The sequence below is a fragment of the Saccharomycopsis crataegensis genome (genome assembly GCF_037102585.1).
Source record: "Saccharomycopsis crataegensis DNA, jcf7180000000084, whole genome shotgun sequence".
NCBI lineage: Eukaryota > Fungi > Ascomycota > Saccharomycetes > Ascoideales > Saccharomycopsidaceae > Saccharomycopsis > Saccharomycopsis crataegensis.
This window is the reverse complement of record NW_027043829.1, coordinates 359,738-384,728: the sequence shown is the minus strand read 5'-3', so window position 1 is coordinate 384,728 and position 24,991 is coordinate 359,738. Positions and strand designations below refer to the sequence as shown.

Sequence of the window (24,991 nt, the reverse complement as noted above, 5' to 3'; positions counted from 1 at the left end):
CCACTTTGCCTTCAAGCTTAACAGCTTTAAAATAGTGTTCCTATTTTAGTGCTTATTATGTAACACGGATGAGATGGCTCTTTCGTTTTTCTTCAGAGGCAAGAAAAAAAAAAAGATTAGATGTTGCTGGGTGCGGTTGATGCTGACTCTTACATATTCTTACATCACTGTACATAATGTACGTCAACATTAACTTCAAATTTGATGTTCACAAAACTACATTAATAGTGAAATACATGTGTATATATGAATAGCAATACAATTATATTATGAGATGTCGGTATCTGATCATACTATCTACTTTTAAAAGTCTTCAATGGGTCCTTTCCTCTCCGTTTCTTCATCTTTTTCCCATGTCTCTTTCTATTCTTTTGCACTTTATTGAATGGAACAAACGTTGGATTAGTGGTATCTGCTTTCATGCCCTCCGGTAACAAATAATTTGGAATACTTTTTAAATGAGATTGGGTTCTAGTAGCATGTAGATCCTTATCGTGTCTCAAGATCTGCAAATCTTGTGGGTTTTCTTCAAAGTGACGTTTCAATTTATCAGAGGTTAAAATTTCTTGTTTCAATTCTTTGATTCTGGCTTCTCTAATTGCTGTACCAGTAACCGAACGGAAAGCATCTTCCACTCTGTATCTAAAGCTATCCAAATGATTCTTGTTGAACTTGTATGGAAGAAGTTCGAGTCCCAATTTCTGTTGTTTATTCAAAATTCTTGCAAAAATCTTTTCATCCTTTTTGGCAGTCAAAAGTGATGATTGCCTATGACTACCCCAATCCTTAGAATTCACAACAAAAGACAACGCAATACCTGACTTATTGGCTCTAGCTGTTCTCCCAATTCTGTGAATATAGTTCTTAGAAGTAGTTGGCAAATCAAAATTAAGAACACAAGCAACATTCTTAAAATCGACCCCTCTAGAGACACCAAATTCTTTGTCTGACTTACTCTTATTAGTGTTGGACTTGGTGTTATTTTTTGTTATTTGCTTTTCAGAGATATCATTTTCCTTCTTACTTTCATGTTCTTCGGTCTTCGGTTCACCATTCTGGTTAACTTCAATTTCTCCAGGGCCCTCGTTGTCAGCTTCAAGGGAACTCACGTCGTCTGTCGCGATCAACAAGTTGTAATAATTTTTGTTATATTGATCGATGATATGCAATCTTGAGTTTATTGGCAACTCACTATTCAAAATACATGACTTTACCCCAAACTGCTCCAAAAATAGCTTCAATCTGTAACCTCTTTCAATATTATTAACAAACAACAAAATTTTTCCCTTGATCAAGTTTAATTTCAAAATTATGAATATAAGTAAGAACTTATCAAATTCACTAGTTTTTATATAATATTGGATCAATTTATCCTTGTTCTTCACCACTTGCTCATCATTCAACTTCAAAATTTTAGGATTCTTGCAAAATGTTTCCTTTAAAGTAACAGTAATATCGTCTGTCAAAGTAGCACTCATCAAGAATGTTTGAACGTTTAATTTGGATAAATTCAACAACTCCACAATCTTATTCAAGTCTTCTTGATACCCATATGATAAGATTAAATCAACTTCATCAAGAGTTATGAAACGCAAAGACTCCTGTAAATCTGAAATATTGAGAAGTGGGTCTGAGTCTTCTTGCCCTTCGATCAACTTCAAAAACTTATTTGGGGTGGTGATTAATATTTCTGGCTTAGCATCTAAAAAGGTTTTTAACACTTGGTTATTGTAATTGTTAGATAAGTTAAGGACGTTAATTAAATTACCACAAAATTTAAGAAGCAATTTTGCAAACTCATTAACTTGGTTGGAAAGTTCTCTAGTTGGAACGAATATCACTGCTTTAATTTCATGAGTGGAACTACTAGATCCGTATTCTTGAAGAATACTGTGGAGAATTGGAAGTAAATAGGCTGCAGTTTTCCCTGAACCAGTGGATGCTTTGGCAATAATATCACTCTTATCTTCCACAGCTAACGGAATGGCCTTGGATTGAATCAACGTAGGGTTTTTGAACCCCAACTGCTTAATGGCCTGCGAAATTCTTGGATCTAAATTAAGGCTGTCAAAAGTGACAGCATCATCGACATATATATCGTCAGCCACTTTTATATTGCTCATCTTTGACAAAATAGAAAGTTTTTCTGTGTTTATTCACAAGAGTGGTATATGCAGCGCCTAATACTTCTAAAAAAATTTTGCAAAAAAAAAAATTTTGAAAGCTCATCGCTCCCGCACCCCCTTATCACCCCTGTTTTCCTATATTTGTGTATTCACATTACTGTTATTATTATTATTGATGCAAGTGTTATTATTTTTCTTACAATATAGATGAATTCTGTTGGAAAGTCTCAGTAATCATGAAACCTCTAAAACACAAAAAAAAAAGAATCATTAAATTGTTCGTAATCATAAAAATACATATTATCAATAGATATTTGGTCTTCTGGAACGCTTGGTAGGTTTCAACAGAGTGGGTTCATGCTTCTCTTTTCCATATACTATCTGAGTCCCAGTTACTGCATCGTCGCTTTCCTTTGTTAAGTCCTTATCGTTGCCATCAATTTTTGCATCCTCACCGGCATGATTCAATGATGATTCTGACGCCTTACCTGACAATTTTCCCCACTCTTTCTTTCGATGAGTCGAATCAACTCTGACTAAACTACGTTTCTTATTCGAAGGGTAGACTTTGTTTGCAAACTTTAGAAGCTGGGAGTCATTATTTCCCAAATTTTTAGGATAGTAGATACACCATCTCAAATTATTTAGCTCGAATTCGGAAGAAGTTTTGGAACAGTAGTTGGCACCAAAACACTCGAGAAAAAATTCATAGAGAAAATTGATCGAGTAAATAGGAATTTGGTTATTTTGACAGAAAACTAGTTTTTTTTTCATTGATTGTAAACTGCTCTTATTACATTCAACATCTTTCAATAGAGTACAAATTTCATTATCATTTTTCTCAAAGAGACGTTTTGAGTTTGACTCATTCAACCCAATTAATGAAGTATTAATGATTAAAAGGTTTGAGTTTCTGTTAAGCTTGTCACTGAAGATGACAAATCGGCCTAGAGAACTAATAAGCTTCTCCAAGTGCAATAATTCCGCTCCTGAAAATCCACTGATGCTGACCCTTATCTTTTCAGTCTCATCAAGAGTACCTAGGCACTTACTAGCATGGCTATTAAATACCATAGGTTTTCCCCATAAGTCGCTTTTTACTTTGTTATAATATAAACATCTTTCAATGAACCACTCTGTGATAATGGTTGTCAATTTCCCAACATGTCTCTTAATATTAATGATTTTATTCAAATTTTCCTTATTGTGCAAATCGTGAGGAATTAATATATAATCTGTATCATCCAAGTTTCTGTCATTGGAGATGATGTCCGCTTCAGATATTGGCTCTACCTCCCCACTGTGAGACCTGATGATTCTGACCAACACTGGCTCCCTCTTTGAATCAAAGCCATATATTTGAAATTTTAGCCCCTCAAATAGAGGATTCATTGAGGGTTTCCCTTTAATGTCATTTGTACTCTTCTTTTCGATGAGTTGAATCGATGGTCCCTTATCAACTGGCTTGTTAAAACTTTTGATGATCGAATCCCACGCATTCAAACTGGATTTATTCTTTTTCGTCTGTCTAGCCTCCTCATTGTCACCATCGTCATCCGCATCATCATTAGAGACAGCAAGCAGCCCTCTCTTTTTCCTTGAATTCTCATTTTGCTCATTCTTGAACACTGCAAACTCTCTCCAAATATCACAAGAATTTTTACCAATTTCGTTGAAATCAGAGATAGTGCAAATATTGTAAAATCTATCCTCCAACATGGCTTCACGTTTAATAGAGTCTGTGATCCATTTAGGGTGTAGAACTGGAATACCCCATTCGACAGATTTGCTGAACCTTTTTCCTGATTTATCTGTAGTCACCAAGTAATTTATTGATGATGTTAAACTATCGGTTGAAACACCTCCATTTAAGTTTATCAATTCCGCAAGACGCTGTTTTGTGACATTAAACACTTTTGCATCTATTCTCGAAATACAAATCCTTAAATCTTGGAATGGCTTAAACCTTGGTAGGAAACCAAGATAAGAATGATCTTCACTGCCGTCTTCAGCAGTTTTGATGGTGATATTTTCCCCTTCAATCCATCTTTTATGAAGTTTAACAATAGCTGAAGCTTCAATGAATATTAAATCATATCTTTTTTGCACTGAAAACCGATATTTATCAGTATTAGTATCACCGACAACAAGAACACTAACATCACTCATCAAGTTATTATAATAGGTACCTCCCATAGAATTGATCTTATGGGCAATATCTGATCTCAAATCCCCAGAGATACCGGTACAACTGAACCGTATTCCATTAAAAGGTTTTGAGCTACTGTACATATTACCCTTACAACCATATAAAATGCAAGAACTTGTTCCCAGAATGGGTATATTTACTTCTTCCTTCCTGTTAAATGGTGATGCGTTTTCTTATATTTTTTTTTCGCGTTTTCTCTCACCTAAACGCACGCTGCTCTTACAATCAAAATAATTCCAACATTAACAAAAAGAAAAATCATCATGTTCAAAAGAAATATAATTCTATTTAAAATTAAAAAATATCCATCATTTCTGGTTCAGTCTCCTTTATACCTTCCGACATTCTTGGTTTACCTGCAAGCAACTCTCTTCTAATTTCCGGTCCAAATCCATTATGGAATCTTTGTCTGATAGTTTCTAATAAGAAGTCCCTTTGGTCATCTGTTATATCATTCTTATATCTTTGAGCAAACGCAAGGAAGGCCTTATACCAGCCAACGGTCAATTTTTGTTCCCTTCTTACCACATCATCCTCAACATCCATCATATCACCATTGGCATTGGCAGCTCTTCTAAATTTCATGAAGTAGAACACTAAATCATCCACAGTTTGGTAAGGCAATGCATATTTCTTTTCGATCAACGTGCAAATGAAAATTATTATGGCTGGGTGATACTCTAAAGTCAATAAGTGACTCAAAGCCACAGATGAATGTAAGACAGGAATAGATATTTTGGACAAAATTGATGCTGCGATTTTAGCTTCATGACTAGTACAACCTGTTTCAACGAGAGGGAACAAAAACCCTTTGAAGAAAGCACTAGGCTTGTATAAGGCCTTCTTCAAGGCTCTGTACAAATGGTAGTTCAATTTGTGATTTTCATCATCTGCAATATCATTTCTAAATCTTTCCAACAAGACCATATAGATGAACTTTTCTGCCTCTTTGGCCCCCAAGTTAGATACAAATAATCTGGTAGCTTCATATACAGCATGTGGACTCCAGCTAGGAGTGTTTGTAACATATAAAACATCTTCCCAATTGTTCAATGTTGGGATAATTTTGAATAACTTAGGCAATTTCCCATGAGTCCAAGTAGACAAAACCTCACCAATTTGAGTATAGGCAGCAATAACTTTTGGAGGTAACATAACACCCTCACCTCTTTCCTCCTCTTCACCTTCCTCAGTTCTCTGAAGTTGTGATTTCTTATTTTCTATTTCTGCCATAATTTTGTCGGCTAAATTGTATGATTGAGAGCCATCAAAGGTCTTTTGACTGTTCAAGTATTGTTCAAATAGCTTAGCATCTTCTTCGCTTATATGTTCTTCAATTTCCTCATCAGCATCGTCATATTCTCCCAATGTTTCGAACTCTTCAGCATCAGCTTCGTCTGAATCTTCTTCTTCTTCTGAATCTTCTGGTACTTGAAATCTATATTTAGATGTGATATTGCTATCCTTATTTAACATATTTTCCTCTTCTTCAAGTTCCTCTTGTTGGACCTTTGCCAATTGAAGGATTTTTCGGGAAGTGGCAGCATCAATGTATTCCTCATCTTTTTCGCCCTTCAATGATTTAGATTTTTTAGAAGCTCTAGGGTTTTCTCTGAGCCTTCCACCATCCTCGGTGATATCTCTATATAAAGGAGAGTGTTGAGCCTTTTTCTTGGAGCTAGTAGCAGTGGCCTTTCCCATATTTATCCCAGTTTAGATAATAACCTTGATCCTCCACTGTGTAATAGAAAATACTTTTTTTTTTTTGATGTGAAATTTTTTTTGTGAGAGATGAGATACGGGTGGGGAACCCTCCATTCACGTGCCTCATCAAATTTTTTTTTTTTGTTCCCCTTCAAAAATTTTCCAGGCGCTTCTCTTCTATAGTACTCTTTCCAATAGTTGATAAATCTACAAAAGGCAGAGGATGGTAAAATCGTATTCTAGATATGAGCATAGTGCTTCATTCGGTGTCATTTCTTCTCTGAGTAATGTGGTTTATATGCCTCAACAATCCGGAAGGGCACTTAGTAGTGGTTTGGAAGATATATTATTGTGGAATATCAAAACCGGAGAATTAGTTCAGAAACTTAGAGATGGCGTTGATGTGGGTGCCTCAAACTCGAAAACATTGACTGCCCCAGCTATTGTCACATACCTTCAATATCATGAACAAACAAATATTGCAGCAGCTGGTTACTCTGATGGTTCTATCAAGATTTGGGATCTCTCATCAAGTTCTGTTTTAATCGTATTCACCGGCCACAAATCTGCAATCACTCATTTAATGTTTGATAACTCAGGTACAAGATTATGTTCTGGCTCAAAAGACTCTAATATCATTATGTGGGACCTTGTGGGTGAAGTGGGCTTGTTTAAATTGAAAGGTCACAAAGACCAAATCACGGGATTTAGTTTTGCCAGCGACAACAACAATGCTGATATAGATGAAATGGAAGAATGGTTGATAAGTACCTCTAAGGATGGTTTAATAAAATTATGGGATTTGAAGTCGAAGATCTGCGTTGAAACACATGTTGCTCATTCCGGGGAATGTTGGTCTTTTGATTATGATCCAAAATCCCAGGTTTTGATTACTTCGGGGATGGAAAATCAATTGAAGGTATGGTTTGTTAACTTAGAAAGTGAAGACTCTAAATTAATTGAAAAGGGGATTTACTTGAAGCAATCTAATTCAAGAGCAACCAATATTGAATTCAAGTATCTTAGTTCAAAACTCATTTTTTTTATGTGCCAAAATTCGGATAAGACCATTGAGTTATTTAGAATACGAACATCAGAAGAGGTTGACAAAGCTATATCCAGAAAAATCAAAAAGTTATCAGAAAAGGGAAACTATACTGAAGAAGAAATAAATGAACAGATTGAGTCTGGTAAAATCAATATGTTGATACATCCAATCACAGTTATCCGTTCCTTAGCTAAAATAAAATCATCAACTTGGGGTCTGTGCACAAGCAAAGGCTTGGAAATTTTGATTTCCGCAAACAATAACTCGATTGAATACTATCATGTTAACTTGCCAGCACAGGTACGCAAGATTTCCATCACTAACAATGAAATTCAGCCTGTTAAGAAACATGCTGTAGATCTACTTGGACATAGAACTGATATCCGGTCAATGGCAATTTCCCATGATGATAAATTGCTTGCTACTGCTTCAAATGGTGAACTAAAAATTTGGAATATTAAGACTAAGAACTGTTTGAGAACAATTACATGTGGCTACTCCATTTGCTGTCAATTTTTACCTGGTGATGGTCTTGTAGTTATTGGTACAAGATCTGGTGATTTGCAGTTGTTTGATTTGGCATCATCAGAATTAGTTTCAGAAATTACTGAGGCTCATGACAGTGCAATTTGGTCTTTGGATTTGACTGAAGATGGTAAAACATTAGTTACAGGATCTGCGGATAAATCTATCAAATTCTGGAATTTCAAGGTTGAGGAAGAAACAGTTCCAGGCAGTAACTCAACATTTAGAAAATTGAAGATGGTTCATTCTAAGACATTGGAGCTTGATGAAGACATTTTATCCATAAAAATTTCTAGAGATAACAAATATTTGGCGGTTTCATTGTTGGACAACACCGTCAAAGTCTTTCACTTTGCCACATTGAAATTTTACTTAAGTTTATATGGTCATAAGTTACCAGTGCTATCAATTGATATTTCTTTCGACTCAAAGCTTATCGTGACTTCCTCCGCTGATAAGAATATCAAAATTTGGGGTCTTGATTTTGGTGATTGTCATAAATCCATTTTTGCCCATCAAGATTCTATTATGAATGTCAAATTTTTGCCAGAGAGTCATAATTTCTTCTCGACATCAAAGGATGGAATGGTAAAGTACTGGGACGGTGACAAATTCGAATGTATCCAGAAATTAGCGGCGCATCAGTCTGAAGTTTGGGCGTTGGTAATTGCTTATTCTGGCGAGTTTGTAATTACTGCATCCCACGATCACAGTATCAGAATATGGGAGGAAACCAGTGATCAGGTCTTTATTGAAGAAGAAAAGGAAAAGGAAATTGAAGAATTATATGAGCAAACATTATTGGAGTCTCTTGAAAATGATGATATTGTTCCTAGAAATTCTGAGGATGACAATGATGAAGTTGAAGGTGTGAATAAGCAAACCATAGAAAGTTTGAAAGATGGTGAAAAATTGATGGAAGCGTTAGATATTGGCATAGAGGATATTGAAAAGCAACAAGATTATGAACTGAAACTTAATGGACATAAAAATGGCTTGAACGATGTACCGATCAAGCCAGACAGACATATTATGTTGTTAGCCAAAAATGTTAGCGCTCAAGAATATGTTTTCCAAGTTACCAAAAACATCAAGGCTTCTCATCTTGAAGATGCTATCTTAGTTTTGCCATTTTCCTATTCTGTCAAGTTATTAAAGTTCTTGGATTATTGGACTTCTGAAAAGAAATATTTGCTTAATAATTTGTCCTTGGTCTGCAGACTTTTGTTTTTCATCATCAGAATCCACCACAAAGAATTAATTAGTACCAAGGATTCCGCCATCAAAAGAAGATTAACTGATGTTAAAGACAAATTGAGAAATGAAATGAAATCAATAAATGACGACTTAGGTTATAATATCCAAGGTTTGAAGTTCATTAAAACGCAATGGGCTTTGAAGCACAGCAAAGAATTTGTTGATGAATATAAACAAACTTCAACTGAAGATAAATTCTCAAAGAAGAGAGTATTCGAAAAGGTTATTTGAAACTACATCAGTTAACTACTCACAGTATTTTATAGAGATGTATGTTTAATTTTATGTTTTTTTTTGTAAGCAACGTGTCTGTTATTCTTGTGACTCATTATTATTTTTAAAAAAAATATAGATAAGCAACGAACTGGATGATGATACTGAGAGAAAAAGTGATTGATTATTCATTTACAAAGGCTTCTCCAGCAAAAAAAAGTGCGAATTCTGTGGATCGAACACAGGACCTTTAGATTACAAGACTTGAAGATTTTGATGCTTCAGTCTAACGCTCTCCCAACTGAGCTAAATCCGCTGATTCATTTCTAGGGAACAATATTTTTATACATTTTTGTAAATTTGAAAGTACCGTGGTGATGGTATAAAACCATAGCACTGGTCTATTCGATTATTCCTAAAGCAAGGAGTGTGAGATTGTGAGAAAGTCATAATATTTTACTCACCTATTAGAAAGACCGGCATAAAATGCCCGGCTTACATGTTATTTAGAGCCTCCGTGACTCACTAATATACAATTTGATTTGATTTGATTTGATTTGATTTGATTTGATTTGATTTGATTTGATTTGATGATGGTACACATTATTTCCAGATTTTTATTTTATATAGACAATTTTATCATTATATGTGGATAAAATCTAGCATTGGTTTTATCAGAATTCTTTAGTGTTGTTTTGATTATTATATATTTTTACATGGTATTCTTTCTGTCTATTTTTTTTTACTTTTTGGTGTTTCTTTGCATATCCCCAGTTATGTGTCTTCATGTATTGCAAATCTATAAGAGTTATTGTTTTTTTTTTTACATTGATATTTAATATATTACTATCATCTTATATTTTCCATCCTTCATTGGATGATATTACTTACTGTTGCTTGCAATTGCATTTTTGTGTCTTTTCTTTTTCCTGTCTAGTGTTTGTTTCGTAGTGTTCACGAGATAAGAATTCTTTCTTTCTTTTATTACAATAATTATGAAGAAAAAGAGCACCGATTGCCTTAATAAGTATGTCTGTGCGGCTTTAGTGTTGGAGAAATGGATCGCCGCATCATCTTTCAATATTGGTCGCCAACTACTCATAGCTCGCGTTCATTCTAATTCTGCGTAGTGGTTATTATAACGGTTGTGCGACATACTCAACAGTCAATAGGTCATTTTATTGTACAAATACATAAGAACAGGAAAGATGACAACTATTCCTGCCAGATGGTAACTAATGGTCATCCTGAGGAGCTGATTCGGATGCTGGGTAACATTTCCTGCCACCTTGCTGTTTGTCACAATTGAGATGAAAGAGAGTATCTACTTTTTTCTTTACAGTTACTAACATATTGGGAACACACTTATCTATTTTAAATACCGTAAACATAACCAGCTATCTATTTTCTATCCTATTCTGATCAATTAAACCAATTAGACTTTTTACATATTGCAGCTTTCCTGATACAGACCAATATTCCCCTGCCTGCGGCAAATTTTTCGTAATACACAAATCAATGATTGAATACTTTCAATAATGATGGTAGAAAAAGGTGCGCCTGTTATATATTGATATATTGGTATCATCACTATAACGCGGCTCATTATTCTCTCGCAAAGATAAAGGAACAAAATAACGTTACTTATTAGTCCACGGTTTTACTTGAAATCATCGAAGATGGCATAAACACAAATTATATAAACCATGTATTTATCAAAAAGCCAAAAACACAAACCCATTTATTAATCAAAACCAAGAATTTGATACACAAGAGAAAAACATCTACGAAAAAAGAAAAAAGTATAAGAAGACTGGGGAGCTGGAGAGTTAAAATACAAAGATTCCCAAAAATTAAAAGCGAAGCTTAGTCTTCAATAACATCCAGGTCACTAAGATTATCATCAACTCCTCTTGAGTTTCGAAGTTTGGATGATATACTGGCTCTAGCTCCAATATCAGAGTTTTTAGATTTTTTGGAGACTATACTGCTTGTCTTTCTCCTTTTCGGGGTGCTTCCAACAGCCGATGCATCAGTATCAGAGAGCAATAAATAATCGTTATCATCAAGATCCTCTCCATTTGGTTTTTTGAAAAACTCAGAAGTACACCTCTTTTTTCCTTTGCCAACCTCTGACAGAGCAAGGTTATTATCATTTTGGCTGTCATCGATGATTGGGTCATCAGGGGAAGATTGAATCAGTTGGGATGCACCAGAAGATTGAATAATTGGTGGTCTTCTAGGCGCTTTCAAAACTATCTGCTCTTTGTTATCATCGATTTCATCTTCATCACTATTATTCAATTGAGTTTCTTGGTCTTCCTTTTCTATTTCGTCATGCTTTTCCTGGGACTCATAAGGTCTTTCTTGTTTCTCAATAGCTGTCAGAGCTTCTGATATATCAACATTATCTTTTGAATCCACAACACTCATGTATAATCCCCCAAGCTTCTTCTTATTTAAATATATTCTTTGCAAAAAGAGTTTATCAACTAATTTGACATTTCTCAAATCCAATAATTTTAGGACAAAACTAATCAAATTTGTCTCCTGATTAATTATACGTTGCTGCATCATATCGGATTCAAACGAAGCCTCTTTATTATCATCAACATCTTCAATAAATCCAAAATCAACATCTTCGTCATCATTTCTATCCAACTGAACATTCAAGTACTTTGCCATATCACTTTCTAAATGCAAAAAAATGGTTTCAAAAGCTTTCTTCAAGTCAATACTGAGGTCTAAATTGATTTGGCTATCCAAGTAGAAATCAAAATCGTCGAAGTGGTCACTCAATTTATTAGTATTCATAAAAGTATTTTGAAACAACTTGAGAGCAATCAACAAGTCAGCCAAATATTTTCCAGCTTTCATTTTCAATTTAAAAAGCAATTGACTCAATCTGGCAGACTCATCACCAATAAGAAATTCTTCTAATTGATCAATAACAGTCTGATACTTCCCAAGATATTTACTTATCGAAGGTTTACCATTATGTTCTTGTGAAGCATCATCCAACTGATTGATAAAAGTGCTAGACTGATCTTCAGCGAAGTCATACAATTTCAATAGCTTCCAGCTGCAGTAGTTCAAATATAGGTTTAAAATCAACTCAAAATTTTTAGAAAAACTGTTCAGCTCTTTCTCTTTGTTTTTAGATATCGATATCTCAATTACATCGACATCACAATCATATAGTAAATCATCTGAATTATAATAAGCGAGAGGGCTTATAACTTTATCACCAATTTCATCAATCAAAGCATCATTCAAATATTCAGAGATGTTAAATGACTGACCAACAATCAAAATCTTCTTGATAACTAACCCAACATTATCTATCAAATTCTTGGCAACATTTAGTTTAGTCATTGAGGTGTCTTGTGATGTCACTGAAGACATTACATTGGTGAGTTCTAATGAAAGTTCAATCATCAAGTTTTGAATGAGCAATTTGAACTCACTATCTAATTCATCGTTATTGATGGCAATTCGAACAATTTCAAAGAATTTTTCGAATTCAATTTTCAAAATTGAGATGTCGTCATTTGCTGAACTATTAGAGCCACTAATATTTTTAAAGATAGTCAAAAGCTTTTTGATAACCTTAGAAAATATAATAAAACTTTCCGAAGAATTGTTGGATGTGCTCAATGCTCTCTCATCATCTATCACCAAATCAAAAAAGATTTTGAGAATCACACGCAAGTTATAGCTAGAAGGTTCAAACTTTTCAATCAATACCGGCAAATGATTAATTAATTGACCAATAATCTTTTCAGTTGATTCAACTTTATTAATATCATCATCGTGATCATCGTCAGCATCAGCGCCATCATCGCCGACCTCAAAAGTGACATCAATTCCCTGTTCCTCATGATCAGAGTCATCTTCCGCAACACCATCATCCATATTAGTTTTGGCCAATTTAGCATTAGCCTCTTTTACATTTTCTAGCTCTTCGGCTTCCATTTCAGCAGCTTTTTTTAGCTCAAGTTCTTTCTTTGTCATTTTTGTTTTCTTCTTTTCACTGTAATCCTCAATATAATAGTTGATTGGCTCTTTTGATAGCACACCATATAAAACACCATACAAAAAGCACAATAAAAAGAATTCTTCACTTTCATTCAACTCGAGAAGCTTTTTAAATTCAGAATCGACAGAAACCGCATTATCAGAATCTTCCAAGTTAAAGGACGACAAATCCGTGGTCAAATATTGGAGTAAGAATTTCCAAGACTTGAAGTATGAAGGAAAATTTTTATATAATAGAAGACCAAGTCTAAAAATCTCGTTGATATAAATGGCTGGCGGTAGTTCATCTTTATTTTTACTATTACCATTAATGAAGAACTTTCTGAAACCTGAAGACAGAATATCATTTGGAATATGTTCAGAAGAATACTTTTTGACTATCGTTGAAATGTCGGACGTTAGACCATCCTCAAATTCTTCATCTTTATCATTTTCATTTTCATCTTCAGAATTAGTACCATTCTTGAAATTCTTGGAGTGATTGACTATTTTGATTAACGATTTGAACTTGATGATTTCATGGATACCAATATTGTTATTTTTTTCAAACACCGATATATTCAACTTGAATTTTTCAATTAAATCACTGGATCTCTCAGTTTCAACAATGTTGATAAACTTGACTAATTCATTCAACAATTTGCTGTTATTCTTCATCTGCTTATGAATTTCAGGAACGTTGTTAAATTCATTGATAACATCAGTGGCATCATTTTTCAATACGGAAAACATAAAATTATTGATTTTCAAAATCTCTGAATCATCTAAAAATCCCATCTTATTGATTTCAATAAGAACATTTAAACACTGAGCCTTAATATTGTGATCATTTTCTTTAAGAAGCGAGCTAATGATGATTTTCTTAAATCTTTCAGTGAATTGCTTCAAGCCGCTAATAATAGAGTTGTCACTGTTCTTATATAACTTTGTTAAAACTTTTAGCACTTCAGCTTTGACAGAAATTTTTTCATCGAATAGCCACCAGCCAAAATATTTCAAGTATGTGTTCTCAAAGAAATACTCCGGACATAAATCCATCCACGTATATAGACTTTTTATACATTCTATCCGAATTTTTGTATCAGTATCTTTGAATCTAAATACAAACACTGTTTCGAAAAGGTCAAACAAGTATTCACCTAAAACGGACTTGTTGAATTCATAAAGTTTCAAATTCTTTTTAATTGACTCAATATGATTTTGATGCTTCTTAAGATCACGATTGAATTTTTGCTGTTCAGCCTTGGATATTCTTTTGGCTTTCAATTTCTTTTGGGTAGCCGCAAGCTTCTCATTTTCAGCATTTAAATTGTTGGAATTCTTATCCTGGTTCTTAATAACTTTAACGTAAATCTCACAAACTGTTGTTTGAATACTTAGCAATATATTAGTAGTCACGTATCTTAACGGTCTTATGGTGCTGGCTGACAAATGAGAAAGCCAAATAAGCAAATTTTCAAAAAAGCTACCTTCTTCCTCAGCACCTTCATTTTCGTCTTTTTCTGCATCAGAGGGATCTCCAATAAGAATGTTTTTCTCACTCGAAAGAATAATGGTCTGCTTAAAGAATTCTAAGAAGTTATTCTTAAAATGCTTGAAATTCCTTGATTTACTAGTAAATGGGAACTCATGAAGTACTTGATTCTGAAAATTAGCCTCGAGCTCGGTAACAGTATTAGAGCATGCTTCGATATTGTAGACATCATGTGTCTCTAATTGAGACAAACAGCCACAGCTTCTCAAAATTAGATTAATCAAATCTTTGGTTGCGATATCTTTATTTTCTTGGTATTCTTCCAACCAGTCATTAGCAAGTTCAACAATCGAAACTTCAGGATCTTCCAACGACTTGAAAATATTATTCTCTACCAAGTTTTCTTCTAATTCATTGTAGTAGTTTTTGGACGATTGTTTTTTCCCTCTTGATTTCTTTGGGTTGGAGCGTGGTCTAGTTGAGTTACTGGCATCTTTTCTTTTCTTTTTATGTTGACCACTAGGAACATATTCATCATCTTTCTCTTTATCATTTTCACTTTCTGATTCGTCGGAACTAGACTCATTCTGCTGTACTACCTCTTTGTCTTTGTCTTCCACCTCATCATGTGAATCGTCTTCATTATAGTTGACGTTTGAAAACCTCACACGCGATGATCTTCTTCTTCCCAGATCTTCCAAAGGGTTTTTTGCAGTTTTAGGCATGCTGGTAATACAAGACTAAGAACTTATTTTTGATATATTGAAGCCCAGATCTGGTGTATCACTTTATTTGTGGTCCTTGTTCTTGAGTTTTGTTGAGAAAAAAAAATAATAAGAAATAAAAAAACGCGTCGACGCGTTAAGAAGCCCCAGATGCAGCATGAACAATTTCTACATGTATGTGGATATAACACTCTATTTTATGCGAGTTTGGTGTTCAAATTTCTTTGTATTATATTATATAAGTGTAAGTATTTTATATAGCTTGCTTAATAAATAAGCGAATAAAACACCAAATAGTGCAAAGGTTCATCATTGCTTAGCCATTTTTGTTTTGTTGGATTCTTCATCATCAATATCAGAAATGCCTCTTTTAGTGCTAACTTTATCGCTATCAGGCAACTCCGAAATTCCATTTATAGCAGACACGTCAGAAGTACTAGCGAGACCTCCTTTGTCATTGGCTAGAAACTGATCTACATCAAATTCATGGGAACCGCCAGGAGAAAGTGCTCTATCATAGTCATTATCGGGAATATAACGACTGATTAAATCCGCAAGATTACCAATGGATTCTTCTTGCTTGATAATATTTGAGTGCAATGATTCTATGGTTGCATCATTGTTTTTTTTGGACTTAACGATTTCATTGGTGGAAGTAATGTTGCTCAATATGCCATTAACTTTCAGTATTGAGCTTCCCCGTGATGCGTCATTATTTATAGCAGAGGCTTCATTGGTAACTATTTTGGTATTGGTAATATCATTTTCAGGAAAATTGAAATCTATGTTGTTATTCAGGGAAGTAGGGTCGGAGATACCGCTATTTATGGATCCCAATGTCGCGGGTGAGATTATATCATTAGGTAGCTCATCAATAATCGCCAATGGCGCAATATTAGAGTTTCTTCTAGTGCTTGGATTGGACGAGAGTGTACGAATAGTTGCAGGTTCCTCAACAAGAGGCAGCTCATTATATGCTCCATCAGTAAGCATCAATCGTGGTTTCAGCACCGTGGGGGTATCATTTATATTATCTTCAATAACACTCTCGTTTGTCGGTGTTAATGATGTAATGTCACTCACGGTACTATTGTTGTTATTATTGGCATTGCTCTTTTTAACAGCATCAAAAAGGGCAGAAAGCAATGGATTGTTGCTATTAACTCCATCAAACCCAATTTCTCTTTGTCCCAGACTAGAATTTCCCAGAAACACGGAGGCAATAAACCTCAAAATGGTATTTAGCGTTTCATTCTGCTTATTATAACGATCCCTTGCAAGGATCACTTCCTGCCATAATAAAGAATTATCCTGCCTAACTCGCCTTAAATCATCCGCAATTAGTCCTTGGTTTGCTTTTATTTTGTTCAATTCGTTGACCACTAAATTAACATCTAATTCCTCCACATCGTCTCTGCCATTTTTCACAGACTTGTTCCTAACAATATTATCTAACAAATCTTCTCTATTTTTTTGGAAGTTGGGGTTTTCGAATTGCCAGATTTCATCACTGGCGCTTGTATTCGAACCAACGTTCATATCTTGAACTTTATGCCAACCATACATATTTAGTTGTCTAACAAAACTTGAAAAATTCGAATGCTTGAAATATTTTGGTAAAATTGTTTTCATGAACAGTTCCCTATTAATGACCTTGAAAGATTTACCATCAGGGGACCACTGTATATGAGCGAAATTATTTGTGTCGTTAACCATCAACCATAATTTCATCACGAAAGCAGGCCTTGATTTGGGCTGAGATGGGGCTTTCTTTGACTTTCCTGAATTAAGTGTATTGCTTGGCGCTGACCCTGAATCAATTACCTGAGTCTTATCCATCTCCTTTTTGACATTTTTGAGCAAATCAGACGATTTTAATTCACCGTTTGTTCTGTCTAATGAGTCCAATGCCAAATATCCATCAATCATATTGACGTACGAGGACGGGACTCCAAAATATTGGGTGCTTGGAGAAACCAACTGAAGTTCATTGCTTAGCGGTGTATCATTTGTTCTTGAAAAGGGATGTGATTGCGAATATTCTTCTGGGAGCACTAATTCAGCGCTGTTTATTATAGGGTCAATGTCAATGTCTATGTCATTCTGGTTGGGTTCAGCATGGCTATTCTGCTGGCTCATCGCGCAAAGTTCCAAAAAAAAAAAAACCCTAAAAAAAACTCCAAAAAAAAAATAATATATCACTAAGGTTGATCCGAACTAACGGGCCTAGATGCACCACTTTCGTTCAAGGTAAACAAAAAATTGAAGTTAAAGAATATTATGTGAAGAGGATTCCCAATATGGAGCACAAAGTAGGATAATGATTGAGCGTATTTGATATCAACAGCAGTATTAGAAGACTGCCCATGTGTATGGGTATACTTTTTTTTTCGAGAACTTTCCATGCTTGCCAGAGCAGGGTAAGGCAGATTGCAGCATGGTGTGCGGGTGAAACTTCTACATATACAAACTTGCAAGCAATAAATACTATTTTAAAGGTAAGTATCCAATTTATATTACATAGTGAGCTATAGTAAGTGTGCCATAAGGTAAAAACAAAATAGAGAAACAAGAGCAAAAAATTTCATTATAATCACATAACTTTTGTTTTCTGTGCCAATGGAGCTGCCAAGTCTGTTGCTCTATTCATAATTTGCTCTATTCTAATCTTGAGAATGTTTGATGAGCATTCGGCAGTCAAATCCATAAAGTTAATTTTGGCTTCTGTAGGTCCAATCTTCACAATACCACCAGTTCTTTCTGAGTTTGTAGAAAAAGACTCACCAAACTGAGCTCTAAGAAGACCAATAATTCTATGGACTCGGGTTTCTATTGAAGAGTCTCCATGTCTTTCTAGTAGTTTTTGTTTTATATCCTTCTCCTTTTCCTTGACTTCTTCAGTTTTGACCTCGACTTTAACCTCACCATCGTGATTATGGTCGTGATTATGGTCATGAGAATGTATCCTTGATGTCATCTTGACTGATGCAGGGGATGAATCAACAGAAAGTAAAATAGCGATGACAGAATCTGCAATAGTATCATTAATCAAGCCACTTGTCCATTGAATGGTGCAGATATCTTTTTCTAATGTCAAAGTGACATCATTCATAACCTTCAATTCAAATTCCTCCTCATTATCGTGCAACACTTCGACATAACCAAACATTTGGGATAAATGCCAATGCATCAAATCTCTACCCGAAGTGATGCGAATAGTCTGTCGCTCCTTGACCACAGTAGTAGTCAACCCTGAAAACTCTCTAAGATCATCAACCTTCAACAAGTTCAAGTCAAAATTCTTAGAAACCAATACACCCGTCATAATGTCACCTGGCTTAGGTTTGACTTCCGCGATGTTTCCTAAAGCCTTAGCCACCCGCATACCTTGAAATTGAATTCTCAAATCATCACAATTGCGTGGAGTGAATACTTTGACCTCTCTTTTAGTTTTTCTAAATTTTGCGTATTTTGATAACAATGCGGATTTTAATCTGCCCATAGGATTTATTTCCCCGTGAACTAAGATAATATTTTTTGGGCTCACTAGATCAATAAACTGCGAGTTCTGTTCATAATCAACATGTGCAGCAAAAGAAATTTCGTCCACTGAAAGTCTTCTAGGAATCATAATATCAGGATTGTTGCTTGATGGGATTTCTAATGGTTCAGTAAGAATGGTTTTGGCCATAGTACCTTCCACCGAATAACCAGTGATAATAAGCGCATTTCTAGGGTCCGGGGCCCATCTTTCCAATAATTCTCTGGATGTACCATTTTGTAACATACCGGGACTGGCGATTACCACACAAGGCCCAAAATCTTCAAATGATTCCAAAGACCTCAATGTTTTGATATATTTGAAATTAAATGGATTCATATTTTCTGTTTTAAACCTTCTTCGAATCTCTTCATTCATCATATTAACATATGTTTTGTATACTGTCATACATTTTCTGGCTAATGCTGAGCAGAAATAAATCTCAATGTTCTCTAAATCTGGATTCTCTGACCAATATTCATCAAGCACCAACATTAATTCTTGTGCTCTTCCCAATGCAAAAGTAGGCAATAAAACACGACCACCGTTCAGTACCGCCCCATGAACAAGCCTTGTTAATCTATTTTCAGCTTCTTCTCTGTTTTCAAAAGTGGCAATACCAAAAGTTGACTCACAAATAAGGACATCTGGTTTCTCTGGAGGTACTTCTGCAGAATACAAATGACGATCCTTAACTCTAGAGTAGTCACCAGTAAATAGAACCTTTAAACCTCCGATTTCAACAAAAAACATCGCTGCCCCCAATACATGACCCGCATGATAAGCAGTGAATTTGATTCCATCGATTTCCAAGGTCGAATGATAATCAATTGTCTCAATTCTGTCAAATGCATCCGCTAAGTCATCATCATTGTAAACTGTGGCACTAACCCCCTCACCAATCAGAGTAATTCTGACAAAATCTCCTAAAATCCATCTGAAAATAGCTTTGGTAGGATGTGTCATAAACACTCTTCCCTTGAAATTAGTATGTTGCATAACATATGGCAAAGAGGCGGCGTGATCCAAATGGAAATGACTTATGAGAAGAATATCAACCTTTGATAAGTCATATTCATCATAGAATGGCAACGCATTCAATCCACTGAACCCTGGATGAACACCCGCATCAAACATCACGGTTTTGCCCTTGAATTCAATAATATGGCATGATCTTCCTACCTCATTACCACCTCCTAAACAGAAGAATCTCAAACTTTCATTGTCATCTGACTACAGTATGAAGTGCGCATTAGTAAAGTCAACATTCTGAATAATAATAAAACAATTTTTAGTTCAAAAACTCTATATATACCTTTGAATCGACCGATATCATTTCCGTTACTCTTCGAATGTTCCTGAAAGAACATTATTATAACTGTATTTTTTTTTTGCTGCAGAGTTATATTTTTGATTTTTCATATTTTACCAAATTATGCTATACGCACATAACATTAGTGACCTTCGAGGTTGTCAGGTTTTCCTTCACAATACTTACAATTAATAATCAGGGGATGATAAAAAGAAGATAAGTAATAGGTAATAATTTTTCGAGCATAATAAATGAAGGAAACCATAATAGTAGAAAAAATAGAAGTACAGCAATTAAATAAAACGAAAAAAAAAAACTAAAAAAAAAACTATCATAAATATTTTTATTTAAAGGGTATTATGGTGAGGACGGAACTATTTTTCAGTAAGAAATGCTATTGCTCTTCTTGACATTTTTGAACATTTGAATTAAGTTATTTCTGTTGACTTCTGCATCAACATCTCTATAGTACTTATTGATGATGCCTTCCAATCTCTTATAAATCAAAATGTATTCAGTTTCAACTTGTTGCCAGATTTTTGTGATGAGCTTGTTTTGAACATACTCAATTTCTCTTTCATTAATATCCAAGAAAAGTAATTCTTCATCTTCCGTGGAATTGCTCTTGTTAAAGTACGCAAAGTCATTCTCCACTTTTTTGTAATTGATTTGAATTCCCTGGAAAACTTCTGATTTATTATAGAAGGAGATCAACTGATGGAAACTTTCTTTGGAGTAGGCGTTGTTTTTGGTTGGATCAACACTTATATTTCTGGAAGGATTTTTCAACAATGATTCAATACCATCAATAAACTCAGTCAATTTGCTCAAGCTTGATTGCAATAATGAATCAATATAGAAAATCACACATTCCTTATAAGTGTTATCGAGCAAATCGGTCCGGAAGTCATTGAAAATTTCCAAGTTGAGCGGTTCAAATGAACTGATTAAATAATTACTATTAACGATCAAATTAACAGACTTGTTTACATTGATCTCCTCTCCTTGTCCTTTCTTCATTTTTGGAGGAACACTAGATCTGGTTATTCTCCTGTTTTTCATATTTGGAGAGCTGTTCATAATGGATTTGTAAGTGCTTTCAAAGGACTTGATGATATAGTTATTATAATCATTATAAGTCATGTTCAAAATCAGTCTAACCGAACTATCTTCTATAAGCTCTTCAGGTAAGTTTGTCAAAGTCAAAGAGCTTTCAAGAAATTTAACTATCTGGACATAGGACTTGATAACAAATAGCAAACCAATCTGTTTGTCCATTAAAAGACTAGAGTTCAAATTGTTGACAAATATTTTGGTTTGTGCCTGGTTGTAACTGAACCAGCTATTTTTGAATCTATTTGAAACCTTTTTCAAATAACTCGCAATAACGAAATCGTTATTCAGTTTGGCCATTTGCTGGATATTATGTTCAAGGCTCAATACAATAGCAGGAGATATTTGACAATTTTCAGATGAGAAATTAATCATATGCTTGATAATCATTTTTATTTCAGGGGAGAAGATGTTTTCAATTAACAAAGTTGACTTGCTTTCTTCTGTATCATCTCCGTAACCGGCATCATGATTTTGCTTATTCATAATTCGATATGTGTCTTTTTTTTCCAAGAATGAGGTTACTCTATCTTTTGGATTTTCAAAAACCTTCAAATAATCGTCTAAGCTCATTTCATTCAATGATGAATAATGGAAGAAATCAGCAATAAAATTCTGCTGTTGAGCAATCAAATCTTGCAATAACTTAAGAATACCATACGTTGTGTCAAAAACTGTGGCACATAGTTTAGAATCAAATATCTTGATCACATTTCTCGCAGTAGCCCGCTCGTTTGGATTAATTGTGAGATTAGATTTAGTGTCTCTGTAATCAAAAGAAAAGTTGTATTTATGATCTCCAAGACACTCTTTTAAAGAGCGGGTGTGGAAACTCAAAGCATTTTCAATAAATTGATAGAATGATCTTCTTGAGTATTTTTGATAAACATCTGTAATAGTAAAGAACTTATCCAGAGAAATTTCTTTGGCATACAAGACAAAACCTGCGTAAATAAGTAGAGAGGAAAAATGATTGTTTAAAGTCTTGATTATCCATTGAGTGTCAATCAGCGCATTAGTTCTACCAAACGCTTGGTTGCTAATATTATCAATCTCATTGAAAACAGAGCCAAATTCCTTAGACAAGGAATTTTGAACTCCAGTAAGGAAGCCCTGACTGTATTGTTCATAAACTCTGTTACGCTCCGTTAAGGCTCTCATATTCCCAAGATCATTTTCAATTAAATCTGCACTCTTAGATTTGGCACCTCCAGCTCCTCTAATGGTTTTCAATGCAGAATAAAGCCCGCGTAGAACTTTTTCGATGGTAATGATGTTATTCTCATTTCTAGAAATTTGATAAGTTGTCAAAACTCTTAATTCTTCAGAACTCAAACTAACATTGCTGAGAATATCTTTTAATTCATTCCACAATATCTTCTTATTAGCGGTGGTAACTTGTAACCCTGAAGATTGGTTTTCAATGAAAGAAATCTCTTCACTAAAACCATCCAATTCCACTTGAAAGAACGTGAGCATTGGGTCTAATTTTTCACATTGCAGAATACTTTCGTCGATAAATTGATCAATGGCACTAAAATTCGCAGATATATTGATCAATGAGTTAATTGACTCGTATTCAGTCTTCAACAATGTTCTCATCAACTTTTGGGTAACCTTTTTGGAATCATCTCTACTATCCCATTCAATTTCCTCGAATAGTTCTTCTAAAGGTGTTGAATCATCCCTTCTGCTCATGGAAATTCTTTTGTTATCGGCTGCCGCTCTTTTATCCTCAATAATATTATCATCATAAATACCATAATTTTCAATGTCCCCAACATCTTTATTGTTACTCCTGTTATTGTCAAGATCGTTGCCAGAATTTTCAAGGTCATCATCGTCATCGTCATCATCATCATCATCATTATAATATTTTCCAGCTGGAACATTTTTAGCAAAATCGGAATCACTAGTGGTTGTACGAATGATAGTAGGCGGAGGAGGCATTGAAGATATATCAGAGGAGGCACGGACTTCACTGTATAAATTGGAACTGCTCTTTTTCAACTTCATGCTTGGTTTCTTGTTTAGAGATCTTTGCTTGTAAATCTCATTCATCACAACGGTTGAATCGTCATTGTCTTCACGATCAGTATTCTTTCTATGAATGGAGTTCCGTGGAGATGTACTTTTGAATTCCACATCCAAAATAGAGGATCGGTTCGACTTAACGGTAAGAGAATTAGAGTTAGTTTCTGAGAAGCTAGAGTGGGTTGGGGAATCAAAAATTTTCCCTGGTGAAAGCATATTCTTCGACTGGTCAATGGCCGCATCAATACCATTGTTATCCACACTATTAAGTTCATTTTTCAAGAATCCCCTGTCAATACCTTCACTACTGCCATTTAGAATATCATTCTTTAGAGCAGATCTGGAATTTTCAGCAAAAGTGTTGACTTGAGGAGAAGATGACTTGAAAGAAAGCGATTGCGAAGTATTCCTTGATTTAGAATCAGATAAATTCATCAAACTTGGTGATTTAAATGCTAAAGGAGGTGGATTTTTAGTAGAATCCACATCATATGCCTTTGCGCTTTTTGGTGCACCAAAATGCGAAGTGCTATTATTGTTGGTATTGATCTTTGAAAGCGACGGCTTGTTTGACAAGTTACCCATGCTTTTGCTTGGTGCTATCGTCTGCTTTTGTTGTTGTTGTTGTTGTTGTTTTTGCTGCTGTTGCTGCTGCTCATGTAATTTCATTTTTTGAAGGGATGCTAATGATTTTTTTGTAGTAAGAGCTGGGGGATTATTTTTCATTGTTTCAGGAGAAGCATAGTTCTTTTGACCATGAGGCAATGCTGATTTATTATCATTGTGATTATCATTTTTAGGAGTATTAACATTAGTTTGATTATTCCCGCCATTAGCTCCGCCTAAAGTGATATAACTATTATCTCGAACACTGATAGGCGAAGGTAAGCCATTTTGGGGATTAATAGGAGTCATAGGAGAGGCGACACCATTATTTGATATCATAGAGTTTTTGTTATTACTACTACTGTAATTTGAATTGGCAACAGAGGTTCTGGCATTGGTAGCCATATTCCCAAACGCGGGACCATGTGAATCAAAGGTTGGAGTATCATTGGTGTAACGTAAGGTAGCAGGTCTTCCATTATTACCGAGCTTAATAATGTCGGAAAACGCATTTTTATCAAAGTTAACCAAGACAGGTAACCCACCCCTGGTGAATTTGTGGAAAATGTTACAAATACTCTTGATAAAAACTGTTCTTTCTTTGGCAGTATTAGTCTCCCAGTAATAAGGTTTTCCCAAAGTTACAATCAACCCACAGTCTGTACCATTAACGATCTGGATCTCCGATAGTTCGTCCAAACTCCAAGTTCTTCCAATTTGAAATGTACCATTTGGATTTTCTCTACCTTTATGTAATCTCACGGTTCCGGATCTTTTCACCGCCAAAGAAAGAATTCTGGTCTTCTTGTGAGTATGCAGCGCATTTGGGGGAGGTTTGGTTGATGGATAGTGAGAATCTTCGATAATTCGAACGTGGGTGATATAGGATTCATGGAGAGTGCCGTCTGCTTCATACTTAGAGAAGCAGAACCTGACCAATTTCTGCTTATCTTGCTCATACTGCTGAGCTAAGTTCACACCCGACATATTAAAGCCTCAGATGATATTATATGCTCCTTTCAATCTTATATTTTAAATAAGTTCAGTTGGGATCAAAAGCTTTGAA

General features: G+C 34.8%; 8 protein-coding genes across 8 annotated transcripts; 1 reads left to right on the top strand and 7 right to left on the bottom strand. All coding sequences in view use genetic code 12, as the record gives it.

The window, feature by feature from the left end:
- Positions 1-293: 293 nt before the first annotated feature.
- On the bottom strand, positions 294-2,123 carry DBP9 (ATP-dependent DNA/RNA helicase; the record flags this gene model as incomplete). The annotated part of the gene is made up of 1 exon (XM_064996783.1): positions 294-2,123. The coding sequence occupies one exon, from the start codon at positions 2,121-2,123 to the stop codon at positions 294-296; it is 1,830 nt and encodes a 609-aa protein (XP_064852855.1).
- A 306-nt stretch (positions 2,124-2,429) lies between these two features.
- Positions 2,430-4,418, bottom strand: DPB11 (protein kinase activating protein DPB11; the record flags this gene model as incomplete). The annotated part of the gene is made up of 1 exon (XM_064996782.1): positions 2,430-4,418. The coding sequence occupies one exon, from the start codon at positions 4,416-4,418 to the stop codon at positions 2,430-2,432; it is 1,989 nt and encodes a 662-aa protein (XP_064852854.1).
- A 211-nt stretch (positions 4,419-4,629) lies between these two features.
- ENP1 (snoRNA-binding rRNA-processing protein ENP1) lies at positions 4,630-6,036 on the bottom strand (the record flags this gene model as incomplete). Its single annotated transcript, XM_064996781.1, has 1 exon — positions 4,630-6,036. The coding sequence occupies one exon, from the start codon at positions 6,034-6,036 to the stop codon at positions 4,630-4,632; it is 1,407 nt and encodes a 468-aa protein (XP_064852853.1).
- Positions 6,037-6,262: 226 nt separating this feature from the next.
- DIP2 (snoRNA-binding rRNA-processing protein DIP2) lies at positions 6,263-9,100 on the top strand (the record flags this gene model as incomplete). The annotated part of the gene is made up of 1 exon (XM_064996780.1): positions 6,263-9,100. One exon carries the CDS (start codon positions 6,263-6,265, stop codon positions 9,098-9,100), a length of 2,838 nt encoding a protein of 945 aa, XP_064852852.1.
- Positions 9,101-10,948: 1,848 nt separating this feature from the next.
- Positions 10,949-15,319, bottom strand: IRR1 (cohesin subunit IRR1; the record flags this gene model as incomplete). Its single annotated transcript, XM_064996779.1, has 1 exon — positions 10,949-15,319. The coding sequence occupies one exon, from the start codon at positions 15,317-15,319 to the stop codon at positions 10,949-10,951; it is 4,371 nt and encodes a 1,456-aa protein (XP_064852851.1).
- Positions 15,320-15,628: 309 nt separating this feature from the next.
- DASC09_031790 (heat shock factor family protein) lies at positions 15,629-17,458 on the bottom strand (the record flags this gene model as incomplete). Its single annotated transcript, XM_064996778.1, has 1 exon — positions 15,629-17,458. The coding sequence occupies one exon, from the start codon at positions 17,456-17,458 to the stop codon at positions 15,629-15,631; it is 1,830 nt and encodes a 609-aa protein (XP_064852850.1).
- A 454-nt stretch (positions 17,459-17,912) lies between these two features.
- On the bottom strand, positions 17,913-20,196 carry YSH1 (cleavage polyadenylation factor subunit YSH1; the record flags this gene model as incomplete). The annotated part of the gene is made up of 2 exons (XM_064996777.1): positions 17,913-20,093; positions 20,176-20,196. 2 exons carry the CDS (start codon positions 20,194-20,196, stop codon positions 17,913-17,915), a joined length of 2,202 nt encoding a protein of 733 aa, XP_064852849.1.
- A 357-nt stretch (positions 20,197-20,553) lies between these two features.
- Positions 20,554-24,912, bottom strand: SEC3 (GTP-Rho binding exocyst subunit SEC3; the record flags this gene model as incomplete). The annotated part of the gene is made up of 1 exon (XM_064996776.1): positions 20,554-24,912. The coding sequence occupies one exon, from the start codon at positions 24,910-24,912 to the stop codon at positions 20,554-20,556; it is 4,359 nt and encodes a 1,452-aa protein (XP_064852848.1).
- Between the last annotated feature and the right edge of the window lie 79 nt (positions 24,913-24,991).